The sequence below is a fragment of the Onychomys torridus genome, chromosome 20 (genome assembly GCF_903995425.1).
Source record: "Onychomys torridus chromosome 20, mOncTor1.1, whole genome shotgun sequence".
Taxonomy (NCBI): Eukaryota; Metazoa; Chordata; class Mammalia; order Rodentia; family Cricetidae; genus Onychomys; species Onychomys torridus.
This window is the reverse complement of record NC_050462.1, coordinates 7292767-7306257: the sequence shown is the minus strand read 5'-3', so window position 1 is coordinate 7306257 and position 13491 is coordinate 7292767. Positions and strand designations below refer to the sequence as shown.

Below are 13491 nucleotides of genomic sequence, written 5' to 3'. Positions count from 1 at the left end.
AAAGACGCAAAGCTACACAGAGAAACCCTGTCTCAGGGGGACAACAAAAAAAAATGTTTGCTTTACAATTTGGTTGTGTGTGGTGTTGGTTTTTTGTTTTGTCTTTTGAGCTGAGGATCGAACCCAGGGCCTTGCACTTGCTAGGCAAGCACTCTACCACTGAGCTAAATCCCCAACCCTACAATTTGGTTTTTTAAAAGGTGGAAAAAGATCTACATCTCTTTTTAAATCTAGTCTGTCATCAATGAACACACAAAAGAACAAGACACCAGTACAATAAGTCAGACCCCAGCCAAGAGTCCCTTTGACAAGTTAAAACCTGTCCTGACTGCACCAGGTAAGGATAGTAACACAGCAGAAACTCCTGTTCTTCCTACAAGGCCACACTGTCAGGACACGGGTCTGAGTGTGCAGTCTGTGTGGTGATTATTTTATTTGTACTGAAATGTGATTTTATTTGTATATTAATAAAGTTGCCTTGGGGTCAGAGCAAGCCATAGCAGAAGCTGGGCGGTGGTGGTGCACGCCTTTAATCCCAGCACTTAGGAGGCAGAGCTAGGCAGGATCTCTGTGTGTTCAAGGGCACAGCCAGCATGGCGACACACGCCTTTAATCTCAATACCAACCATAGAAGACCTGGAGGTCTATACAAACAGGCAGTGACAAGGAGGTCATGTGGCTGGATTTATAACCAATGAGAAGGCAGAACAGAAAGTCTATATAAAAGACAGGACACAGGAAGTAGCTCTCTGGCAGAGAGGAAAGACAGAGCAGCAGTGAAGGGTAAGGTTTTCAGCTCTCAGCTATTGCTCTGACCTCTTGGCTTTTAACTCTGCAATTGGCTCTGTGTTTCTTATTTAACAAGACGGTTACATCTACAAGTCTGCCAGTCTTGGGCCATGATCCCAAGACTGTCACGCTTAGTGACCTCAAGACTTCTACACAGGAATAGACTGTAAATTTCATTTCTCGTACCCAGATGTTTTTCTCCCCCAAGGCTTAGGTCACCTGCGGTAGGCATTCAAGAAAGCAATTCTCCATTCGTGAGTAAACACCACCCCACCCCACCCCAGAACTGGCATCTAGTCTATACTGAAGGATATCTGAATAGACCAAAAATTCATTCTGTTCCTACAAAGCACAAGTCAGGGGCATCCTGAGCAGCATCCGGACGGTGCTGAGCATCACCTGCTAGCATTAGATGCCAGCTGCCAAAAGCCCCCACGGAGGAAAACAAGTGAACAGAAAAATGCCCATCCTGTCCTTAAAAAGCAGAACACTGAACTCCAGTGTTCAGAACACAACACGGGAGTGGGCGATGGTCAGCACAGCAGACATCGAGGATCACCATAACACACGGCATTGCGGTGAATACTGGACAGCCCACCTAACTTCTGTGTTGTGGCAGGCAGCCTCCAGAAGGCCACGTGAGCAGTCAATCAGCAGCCCGTGACGATCTACTTATTGTAGTAAAGATGCCAACTAGCGAGCACTCGCCACAAGCCTCCCTCGTGTTCATGCTGTTCTTTAGATTTAATACATGCCACACCACAGTCGCATGCCTATAATTCAACACTCAGGAGACTGAGGCAGGAGGATTGAGTCCAAGGGCAGCCCAGGATCCATAGCAAGACCCTAACTGGAGGGGGGAATGGAGTGGGCGAGGAGGAGGGGAAAGAAGAGCAGCAACAGCAGCAACAGCAGCAACAGCAGCGGCAGCGCCACATTAGCGCAAAAGCTTAAAATGAGCCGGGTCACGTGAGACAAGGCTGATCTAGCCACAGGGACTCATTTGGCATTTACAATGAAACCATTTAAACAGGACTGTGTCCTCTAACATTCCTGTGGCCCTCAGGGCATCAAATATGTTCAAAGATACTGCAAAGCAGACATAATAAAGGATTCTGCCTCCCAGATTGGGGAGGGAGGAAGAGGTGCCCTTCATGAGCTTGGCTCTTGGCATTAAATGTGAAATTCCACCAGCGAGCTGCTGTGTCCCAAGTGCCCTAGCACACAGGTTTGTGCTGGCCGCAGCCTGAGCCCCAAGGCTTTGCTGCTTGTCTCCTACAATGTCCGACCCACCAGCTTAAAGGCAATTATAACCAGAGCTGCCATCTCCTCACCTACTCCCGGGGGAGGAGGAAATCTGCCCATCACCCCGTCAGCAGCTAGGGGCAGGCAAAGCAAGTTCACACTGAGGACAAGTTCTTCTTGTTCTTCCTCAACAAAGTCATTCTGGGAGCCTGTGGTCTCTTGGAGCAACGTGTAGAAGCCCGCAAAAGCCTAGGACCAGAGGACAGGGAACTGGCTGAGATGTCACCGTGCTCTCCCAGTCCCCAATGCTTTGCTTGTAAACAACCAAGAAATGTCTCACAGAATCAAGAAGTGTCCTCTCTTGACCTGCTGAACACAGACAGCATCAAGCGGTCTCACTTGTCTCAGAAGGCCTGATGTTGGATCTCCATAGTAAACAAGGCAGCATCCGTGTCTCGATGCTGTGTGTAGAGGACACAACCCAGGCGGCCCGCTCCTGTCTCTACCTGGACAGGACAGTGTTTGTGGTAAGGTAGAAAAAATACAAAAGGTGTTATCTGACTCTTTGGGAAAGCAACTCTCAGGCCCACTGGACCCTCTGTGAGGCCGTGGCTGCTCCTGGCTTCTTCCTCAGAGATTACTTGGCCTGAACCTCCTGCAGCAGCGGGGCTCTGAAGGCAGAGGGGCTGTCCGACCATGCGGGGAGCTCATGCTGCAGGGGAGTCCTCCTAGGGTAGAAGGTGTGGTGGACGTCGTAGTTCAGCAGGCAGCTCAGAGAGGCCATGTAGATGTCCGCGAACCTCGACAGGCGCCTCAGGAAGTAGGTCGGGTTCTGGTCTGTGCGGAACAAGCTCCCGAACTGGGCGTTGAAGAAGCTTTTGGTCATTTCTCTGAAGTGTCAAGAAATAAAAACAAAGTAATAGAGAAAGGTTTTAAACTTTTTTTAACTACTAAAGTTAAAAAAAAAAAAAAAAAAATCTTTAAAACAAAAAGCTACTGGAGAGAAAAAGTAGCCAGTTAGCCAAGAGCAGACCTAATTACCAACCAAGGAAAAAGGTGTGAGCCAGGTATGGGACCCACACCTGTAAGCTCAGCACCAGGGGACTGAGGGAAGAAGATCAGAAGCTAGCCTGAGCTACACAGTGAGACCCTGTCTTACAAAACAAAGAAACCACAGGCCATCTCTCAAAGAGCTGGTCATATTCCCCACTTAACGGCAGTTAAAAAACACTCCTTCGAGGCTGCAGAGTGAATTGCATGCTCCCCCAAACACACGCACTGTGTGCCGATCAGAGCATGCAGGAGCTGTTTTAGAGGGATTGAGACAGACAACTCTCCGTGTTTCTAGACCAAGAACTAAGCAAGGTACAGAAATAAAAAACTGTAAACCCTCAAGTCTTCCCATGGAAGAATTATGGATTATCACATTAGTCACCGCCTTCCATGACAGGCCTTCAAATGCTCTGCACTCCCTTCCAGCCTCGCCCAGAGCATCCTTTGTCACCCAGGCCATGGTAGGCCTCTGCAACAGGACCTCTGTGAGTCTCAGCTCAGTCAACATCCTCTACACAGACAATTTGGCAAAATGATTAATGCCATCTGAATGGTGCAACATCAGTTGCAAACACAGCAAGCGTCTAACTTTTTTGCACATAAGAGTTAGCAGTTGCCAGCTGTCGCTGGAGAATGGCAGCTGCCATGACCAAACGGCCACAGCTGTTCAAGCCCCAACTAGGTCTCTGCAGATGAACAACGTAAATGGTTCTTAAACCCTTACTGCAACATCTCGTGGAGATGTGGAGGGGGCGGGCTGGATAGACGGCTCAGTGGTTAAGAGAGGAATCCCAACAGCCCACAACTCCAGTTCCAGGGGATGTGTTATCTGACCTCCATGGGCACAAGGCATGTACGAGGTGCACAGACATATATGTAAGCAAAACACTCCTGCACTTTAAAAAAGTCTAAATAATAATAAGAGAAGAAAAACAAAACAAAAAGATGAGGTGTGGAGCCAAAAGGAAATCTGAGGCAGGTGAGGTGCTTCCTTATCAAGCCATTCTAGGCCCCTGAAAGTGAGGAACCGCGCACTGTGGACCCCAGGCCTTCACAGATGGTCTCTTTTCCCACTTTTCCTCTCCTCCACATTTTTAGAGCAAAAGAATCAAGTCAGAATAGGCCTGAGCCAGCCTGAGCTGGCTGAGGAAGAGGCAGGAAGGGACTCAATACAGGCTTGGCTTCTGCTTGGCTTCAACATCCCTTGTCAGGTCAAGCTGCCACTGCTCAGGGACCAGAGTCCCAGAAACAACCCATTTCCAAATCTCAGGCTCTGCCAGGGCGTAGGGACAACCACACACAGTTCGCAGAGAATCCTAAGAATCACGGTTGTACGAAGGCCCCTGTGGACGACTGTCCCCTAAGGACACACTCGTGAACTTCTGACAGGAAGGCTTTCTGGACCAAGAAAGGCTGGGTGCACATTCCTGAAATAGCAGATGGGTTCTTGTGCTCAGAGCCCCAGCACAGCCCCAACAGCCACATGTGCTGACAGCTGGCTTTGAAGAAACCACCAGCAGAGAAGTGATCCTGGAAACTCAGGAGTCAGGGTCACATGTGGTTTCCCGATGTCATTTCAGATGCTCAGAGCACACCAAAGGCCGGGCAGGCATTGGCAGGTGGTGGCTGTGATGCTCTTACCTCATCTCCTTCCTCTCCTTCCTCCATTCCTGCAGGACCAGCTGTGACTCAGCATCTCTGTGGACCTGCAGGGACATAAACCAACAGTTCCAGGGCTTTGGTTTCAAACAAACTCTTAGCAGTAAGAATTTCTTAATGGGCAACTTTTTCTGAAGGAATCTTACTCCTTAAGTAGCACTTGTATGAAGTAATGCATTTTCCCAAGTGAAAGCCTGGTGTCTTCACACACACACACACACACACACACACACACACACACACACACACACAGAAGCTTTAGTTGTCTGTTACTAGAAACCTAGCTTAGGGTTACAGATGGCTCGATGGATAAAGACGCCTGCCACCAAGCCTGTTGGAGAGAACCAACTCCTGCAAGATGTCCTCTGACCTCACACAAATGAGGTGGCATGTGCACACATACAGACACACACACGATAAATCTAAGACAAATGTAGCTTCACAAATTAAGATGTAAAATTATGAAGCCATGAAACTGTTATTAAAGGTTATGTACATCCACATACGATGTGTGCCATGCCCATTACACCCATGTATTACATAATAAATACACAGTCCATGATGCCTACTGCCCCTCCTCCCTGAGTGTCAACACAAGGACCGAGAAGTGGGCATGGTGCACGTGGCAGCACACCCAAGGATTCTAAGCCCACGACATCTGGAAATTAGCACTGAAATGTTTCACGAGACAACAGGACTCAGATATTCTTAATTTTATAATCCTAGTGTTACATTAGCCTTGATGAAAAGGAAATGTGAAGGATTTTCTGATGAGTCAAAATGTGAGCCAATGGCAAAAAGAAAGTGACAGACAACTCCCCACAAGCCAGTATGTGGCTCCTCACCAAGGTCCTCACCGCTAAACCACAACAGTGGAGCCAGAGTCAGGGCACTCATGACCACAGGGGACACGTGGTACTACCTCATTCATGACCACGGGGTAACCTTAGGACTCAGAGGACAAGACTACACACTGAACCACCTGCTTCCCCTGAGAGCCAAACTGTTTGTCACATCTGCCCAGCTGAACAGTCAACCAGACAAAACCTGTCCCAGCTGAGCCCAAGACTTGGGTTTCCTGCCTAATATCTGTCCAAGTCAGGAAGCAGCTGTCATTGAGAATATCCTAACTGAGCTCTACTAATGCACCAGGTCACTGAGCCAGCACCACTATGAGTTTTTTTTTGGGTATTACAGACATGTTTTTAATTAATGTTCACATTTATTTTTATTTTTCTATGTATACGTATTCTACCTGCATGTATGTCTGTGCACCACATGCATGCAGCACCCACAGTGACCGGAAGAGAGCATCAGATACCCAGGCACCATCGTTACAGGTGCCATGTAGGTACTAAGAATCCCACCTGAGACCTCTGCAAGAGCAGCCAGTGCTCTTAACGTCTGAGCCATCTCTCCAGCCCTGGTGTTCACATTTTAAATCGACAAATACCCACCACAGAATTTAGAGATAAAATCCATAGGACACCTCAAGGAATTTCTAGACATGTAAAATCTATGTGTGTATGTATGTGTGTGTGTATTCATTCAGTACCCACTGAGTACCAGGCCTTCCCGTGCCAGATACCGAAGACACAAGAGAGAGAGAAAAGATGGCAGCCACTGTGGGAACAGGCCATAGCAAAACAATCTTCAAGAGAAAACTTGAGCCTCAACTCGGGCCACTGTTCCATCTTAATCCATAAACTAGGCCCCTGGAAGGAGCTCATTAGAGATAGTGTGCTCGCATCCCTCCAACACTCCCAGACAGAAATGCTAACCGCCAAAGTGATGGCATTAACGGCTCTGGCCTTAGCGAGGTTCTTATTGATGTCATCAGTGTCCTGATAGGAAAGATCAGCGTTCTCTAACCTCTCCACCACATGAGGCCGCCAGGTAAAGCCAGACCTTACCAACAGTGACTGCTGGCACCTTGGTCTCAGGAACTGCAGGAAAGAGGTGTTGGTCCCAGAGCCCATGGGACAGGAGGGAAGAATCTCGGGAGTGGAGACAAGGCTGAGAATCACCAAAATTACTCTATTTTATCTCCTGTCAAAGTAATTAGAAGCCATGCCAATTCTCCTCTCCACTCCCGCCCTCGGATGGAGCCCAGGGCAGGCTCTGTAGACGGAAAGAGCCAGCTTCACCAGATATAGAGTAGACAGTGCATGTACTCCACGTCGACACCTGCCTCTGCTTTTCTACCAGCCCTGATTTTCTTTCTAGGTTTGTTGTTGTTGTTGTTGTTGTTGTTGTTGTTTTAACATTTTATTTACTTGGGGAGAGGACGCATATGTCTCAGTGTGTGGAGGTAAGAGGTCAGGGACAGCTTGCAGGACTAGGCTCTCTTCTGGGCTCCCAGAACTGAATTCATGACATCATACTTGGGTGGGAAGCACCTTTATCCAGCAAACCTTCTCCCCAACCCTGGTCCTGAGCTTAGAGGGCATCCAAGGATGATGGGTGGTCTCCAGCAACCCATGGCCACGGGTTGTTGAAAGGAAACACAAAGGCAGCAGCATCCCCAGCAGGGATGCCAGCTCTGTGGCTCTGCATCTGGATACAGCCTCTTCTTGGGCCTGGCTGTGGCCACCCTCCAAGACTTTCTCCATCACTGAGGCTCATGTCACCAGCACCTAAACGTGCATGTCCCTGTTTGAGAAAACCTTACTCTCTTGTGCTGTCCCTTTTCCAGGTCTGTCCCCTACAAGGCACACTTCTGTCAAACAAGCCTGGAGTATCTGAAGTCTACTTTAAAATATTTTGGCCTATTAATTATTAATCACAATATTACTTATTGTTATTTCATAATGTATTAAACATTATGCAATTACTTATTATTATTACTTACTTCATGTCCTCCAGAGAGAGCAGTTAGCATGGGAAGACTAACCAGAAACCCACAGGCTCTCAGTCATCTTTGTCCCCAAAGCTGTCACTCAATATAATTAGCTCTTTGTGGGCAAAGTGCAGGTCGGCTAGCCCATCACTGCCCCACCCCCTTTGTCTGCACAGGATGCTGCGAGCAGGTCACCTAGTGGCTGACGCCAGGAAGCCAGATCTAGGCAGTACCCATTCTACTGTCCGCTCATGAGCAGACAGATGGGTGCTCTCTATGAAATGGCTGGGAAACAACAGAATCATTTCATCACACATGGAAATAAGATGAGAGCTGTATTTCGGCATCCATGGCTGACTGGGACAGCTGCAGCGTGACACTGTCCACGGCTGTGCTGAGAAAAACTGAGTGCTTATGACACAGTCCACAGCCCACACACCCTACTATATCCGCTATCTGGCCTTCAAAGACATTTGCCAACCCCGAGTCCACATGTGGCCTGAAGGCCTTGCAAAGGTCTACAGACACCAGCTCTCACCATTAGTCATGACCAAGGAATTACTCCTTAGAGTCACTTTTTTAAATCCAAAAGTTATGTTCTTCTGCTTAATTCATCAGACTTAACCCCCAAATTAAACCCAATCTCACAGGACACATTTTCTTAATAATGGTCTACATATTCTGAAAATATGAAAGTTCCAGAAGCACGAGTCATCAGCTCAACTGAAAAACATGGAACTTTCCAGACTGGGGCGGGTAGGGCAGTGAGGACAGTCACTCATCTGCGTGTGTTTAACTGATTAGCCCCACCCTTTGATATATGGTACCCACACCCAACAGAGCTTGAGGGGTTGCAGCGGGCAGGTGAAGACCGGAGCCAGAGGGACTGCTGGTGTAAGGCCAGCCCCAGGGATTTCTCCGAGGAGCTCAGGGAATCACTGGACACATGAGGATGTGCTCTCAGGGTCACCCCAGAGTTTGGAGAGGAGAAAATGAACACAAGGCCCAGCCTCACATCAGTCAGACCTCACGTCCAGCCAGCTCCAGGCTGCAGACTATGCTGTAACTGGCAAAGTTCCCTTAGCTCTGAGCCTGTCTCCTCTCCTATAAAATCAGGGTGGAAACACACACCAACCCCTCTCTTACTTCCCAGTCTACGTCTTGTGTGACCATTCTATACAACACAGAAATCTTTTCAACGTCACAGAAATCTTTTCAATGCTACCTTAGCTATCTATCAAGCATGTTCCAGGGTCAGAGGAAAAATAAAAAAGGCCTGTTTCTAGAGCCAACTGGATGCCAGTACACACAGGTAACTCAGTCACAAAAGGAGTCATCTCCCTTATCCTCAGGGAGATGGTCCCCAAACTCATAACCTAAATCGTGGGCACTATCAATAGACTGTTTTTCCTATGTGTGCATACCTATAGTGAAGATCAATTTATAAATCAGACACAAAATAAGAGATTAATAACTAAGGATAAGACAATAGCTTTAACAATATACTATAAACATTTTTTAAAACTTATAAATTGTCTATTTCTGAAATTTTCCATTTCATTTTTTTTAACCACTTAACCACTGGCAACTAAAATAAAAACACAGGAAGAGAACCCACAAATAAGACTATCGCAGAGGCTTAGCCCCACCTGACAACCGCTAAGGTGGCAGTACTTCAGGGTGGTGCTGGGCAGCCCAGACAAAGGCATCACAAGCCTGAAGCTGAGCCTCACTGTACCACTGTGTGACCTCACACATGTCACTAGCCTCTCAAAACCCAGCTTCCTTACTAAAACGAAAAGGTTGCACCTGCACACACGGGACAGCTGTGACTGAATGCTGTGTGCCATGCAAGCCCTTGGCACAATAGCGGGCACATAAGGAAAACTACCGCCATGTGACAGGCGGCGCAAGCTCAGCAGCATGAGGCCAGACTTGACAGCCGATATTTTTAGAAAACCACCTCACAGCCCACACAGCAAAGAAAGCAAAACAAACCCCAATCAGAGGAGCCAAGGTCTCAAGGGCCTACCAGAACCCAGGCCTGGAGGACGTGTGGGGCCCCATGCACTGGAATGTGCACCCTGGGAGAGAGGACAAGGCCTGCCCTGCTTCTCCTCGAAGCTTGGCAGGAGGATCTGTGGGCAGCGAGCCATGACCAGAGGCTGCAGGTGTGCCGGCCAAGAGTGGCTATCTGTGCCACTTAACCTAAAAGCACCTCCACTCACTCACACAGGCAGTATGGCCGGCTGAGCTGCACAGGTGGTTCATGAGATGGGGTGAGAAAAGCCCTGAGAAGGGTCACTTCTACCATAGAGGGACAACAGCCTGGGCTAGGAAATAAGCACAACAAAGGCATCCTGTCTAAACTGCCCCAGACTGGCTGCATGACTCACCACTGAAAGCAGCTAATCACAGTGCCACTGAAGCTGACCCAGGATCCCAACTTGCTTTGCGACTCTTAGGTGGCTAGATTGGTGTGTTCATTCCTAAAGACCCTCCATTTTACAGATGGGGACACTGAGGCCAGTGCAGGGAAGTCCCCTGGTAATCTAAAAGCAAGGAGGGTGGCAGAGGATAACTGAGTGGGAATTAGTGGGCAAATTTTCACCAACAGAGGACCAAAAACTGCACCTGCCTTTAAAACCCTGCAAAGGCTCTCAAAATGGCTCTCGGGAACTTTTGTAACGGTCCCATTAAGAGGAAAGGACAAAATAATCACTAGCAACTCTACAGTCTGCTGAGGACTACTTAAACCTTATACTTCATAACTACACAGAGAATACAGGACATCGTTTTGTTCAGCAATTATCTTTAGGCTTAAAAAAAAGAGAACAAAACAAAACACCCCAACCTGCATCTGCTCCAGGAGCCCAGTCAAGGTCTGCAGCCAGGTCATGGTCTGAATATACTGCTCCGTGTTCATGATTCTGAGCTCGGACCGCAGCTCGGGGATGATCGCTCCAGTGCGCCAGCCATGCTTCAGTGTCAGATCCTGATCACAAAGACCATGGGATGCCAACATCAGTCCCCTCGGAACTCAACAGTGTGCCACCTCTCCCAGACAAGGGAAGTATGCGCTCAATCACTCTTTAACTGTAATGGTTAGTTATTAACCAAGTTGAAAGCAATGAATTACACTTAATTAAAACCAATTTGGCCCCAGGCTTTGACCAGTTCACCCGGAAAGTTTCTGTTCTGGAGATAATGGCTGTGATTCACAGCTACTTCAGAGATTGGGGGCAAGTTGGGGTGGTGGTGGTGGTGGTATGGAACCACTAACCATGGTCTGTGAAAAAAAACAGTCTGTGAGGTCAGGAACAGGGAAATACTCAACCGAAATGCTCTAAATGGTCCTCACAAACTGAGTGAGGTGCCCCTGGAGTCCTAGCATCCCACTGTCCAGCACCAGATTTCTAGACAGCTTGAGCTATACACATGCGATGCAGTCTCAGAACACTAGGACCGGAATGGAGATCCATGGCAGAGCACTTGCCTGGCATGCACAGGCCAGGGGTCAATTCCCAGCACTGTGTGTGCGGGGAGTGTCCTAGTCAACACTGCTTCCCAGACCTCTGGGGACATTACCATCGAGCAGGCCCTCTGGGCTACGGGGAACTACAGGACCTCAAGCCTGAAGTGGTCAGATAATGGGGGCACACTTGAATGCATTTTTATTCCGCATATCTCAACCCCTTGAGTTCACAACAGGCCAAGGTTTCAGTTTTGTTTAAAAGAGAAAAGACAAAGCTATCTTTCACAACTCGGATCTTTGCTGTTTTGTGTAAGTGAGCCATTCAAAACTGTGCCCCTCCTAGTTTCTAAGGAAAGCATAAAGATAATGTCACAGAACAGGAAAGAGAACCCCCCACACACACTCGGTGAAAGAACACGGCCATCCCCACTGAGGGAAGAAGGCTCCTCACCGCCAGGTCACTGTATATGTGGTCACCAAAATACAGCACTTTGGAGCCTCTCCATCCAGTGAGCTTCAGAAATTCATACAGATTGCCCTACAGTGAAAGAGGAACATAGATCATTACATGTTGGAAACCCAGTAGCCATAGTCTGCAATACCTATGCTTTAGAACTTACAAAAATTGTTTTTAACACTTATGACTTATTTTAAATATTGACACATAAAGCTAAAAGCACACTCATGGAAAATCTTTTAGACCTTTCTTTGATGCCGAATGTACTCTCAAAAAATTTCATAGTCAGGCATGGATGGCGCACGACTTTAATCCCAGCACTCAGGAGGCAGAGTTAGGGGGATTTCTGTGAGTTCGAGGCCAGCCTACCCAACATATTCCAGGCTAGCTAGGGCTACACTGTGAGACTATCTCCAACAACAACATTTCAGATTACATAAGCCTCTTGCTGAGACCAGCATTCCATATAAATGACTTTTAATTTTATTGTAATTACCAGTTGGTTCCTTCTGCCAATGCCCTGATGGTCCACAACCTCACCTATTCTGTAAACATTCTTACAGGGAGTTGTACGAGCCACATCTAAACCTTCTAAGTTGTTAGAAGTAAAATGCTTGAATTCAAACTAATTTTTCAAGGCCTAGAGAACACATTCATTGTTAAACCTAGCAGGCTATTACAAACCCACCAAGAATGTTCTAGAAAGAAAACAACTCCAGTGACGTTAGAATGATCAACATGACCCAATCTGACAGCCTTTTATGATGATGCCAGCATGTTTAAAACTGCACATGAAAATAATAATAAAATTAAAAATTAAAAAAATGTCTCTTAGCAGGAAATTCGTTGGATGAATAAGAGACCAAGATTAATGCTCCTCAAAGAGAAATCTCCAAGGTTTACTACTGACACTTTACATTTTATAGAGGATAATGCTTTAAATGTTATTTTTAAAAACAGTCAACTTCAAGTTACTGTAAATAAATACCAGCAGACCGCAAATACATTGACTTTGGCCTAAGTTTGGCCATCTAATTATACGCAGTCGTCCGTGCCAAGCGCCTGGACAGTCTCAGTGCCCGCGGCCCTGTGAGCGCTCACTGCAAAGCAGGAAGGACGGGGAAGCACAGATACCTGCTTATAGATCTGGCCTTTTTGAAGCTTGTGGATTTTATCCCAGAGTAAGACACCTTTCTCGTTCACCTTCCGGAAAGGTCTAACAACAGAAAGGGGAGCATTACTAGAACACGTGGTAAAGGCTGTCCGCCCCATCCCAAACAGGGACTCACAGAGAACATGAGGTAGCACCCAAACCTCACTGCATCCCCTGGCCGAGGGCACTTCATTCCACACTATGCAGACCCCACCACAAACCCACCACCCACAAGTAGGTAATGAAGAATAAGGAGGGAAAAAAACAGCAAAGAAAAAAAGAATTCTGGGGCCAACCACCCTTGGTAAGCACAAGCCCTTTAGTCAGGTTTCCCTGGGACACTTGCAGGGCAGAGAGCATCTCCTTCTCGAGGGAAGCCTGCAGGACACTGCTGCCACCCTGAGTTAGATGCCAGGTGGAGGGCAGGGGCACTAGCTATGATGGACTGGGAGTGGAGCTGGCCCCATCCCTAACCCAAGGGCAAACCCGCGGGACTCACGGTGCCTTTTGGGGTAATTGCTTCTCCAGGCACAAAAATAGAAAGACCCTGTAGGTATCAAAACCCACTTTCCCTTTTCTGAGGAACATGAAGGTCTTTGTACACTTTTATTTATATCTCTTTTCTTCCAGTCTTGCCAGCAGTCTCTCCTGTGATGTCATATTCCTAAGCATGTCAGCAGTAAGACACGCTGGCTGCTTTCACTAGTCAAATCCGCCATCCTTAGCAGCTGCTTACCATTTCCTCACATGGGTATTCTGAATTAACGCGTCAGCCTCAACCATTGGGGTTTTTATAAATAACAGGAAGAATGGGAATGTTA

The 13491-nt window shown here is 47.5% G+C and overlaps 1 protein-coding gene across 1 annotated transcript in view; it reads right to left on the bottom strand.

The window, feature by feature from the left end:
* Window positions 1–1509: 1509 nt before the first annotated feature.
* Window positions 1510–13491, bottom strand: part of Nt5dc3 (5'-nucleotidase domain containing 3) — a 50849-nt gene continuing 38867 nt past the window's right edge. Inside the window, exons 10-14 of the mRNA XM_036169861.1 lie at window positions 12652–12733; window positions 11512–11598; window positions 10440–10580; window positions 4729–4793; window positions 1510–2924 (exon numbers count right to left, since the gene is read on the bottom strand). Coding sequence (XP_036025754.1) covers window positions 2672–2924; window positions 4729–4793; window positions 10440–10580; window positions 11512–11598; window positions 12652–12733 — 628 coding nt within the window. The 3' untranslated portion in view covers window positions 1510–2671. The remainder of the gene's footprint in view (window positions 2925–4728; window positions 4794–10439; window positions 10581–11511; window positions 11599–12651; window positions 12734–13491) is intronic.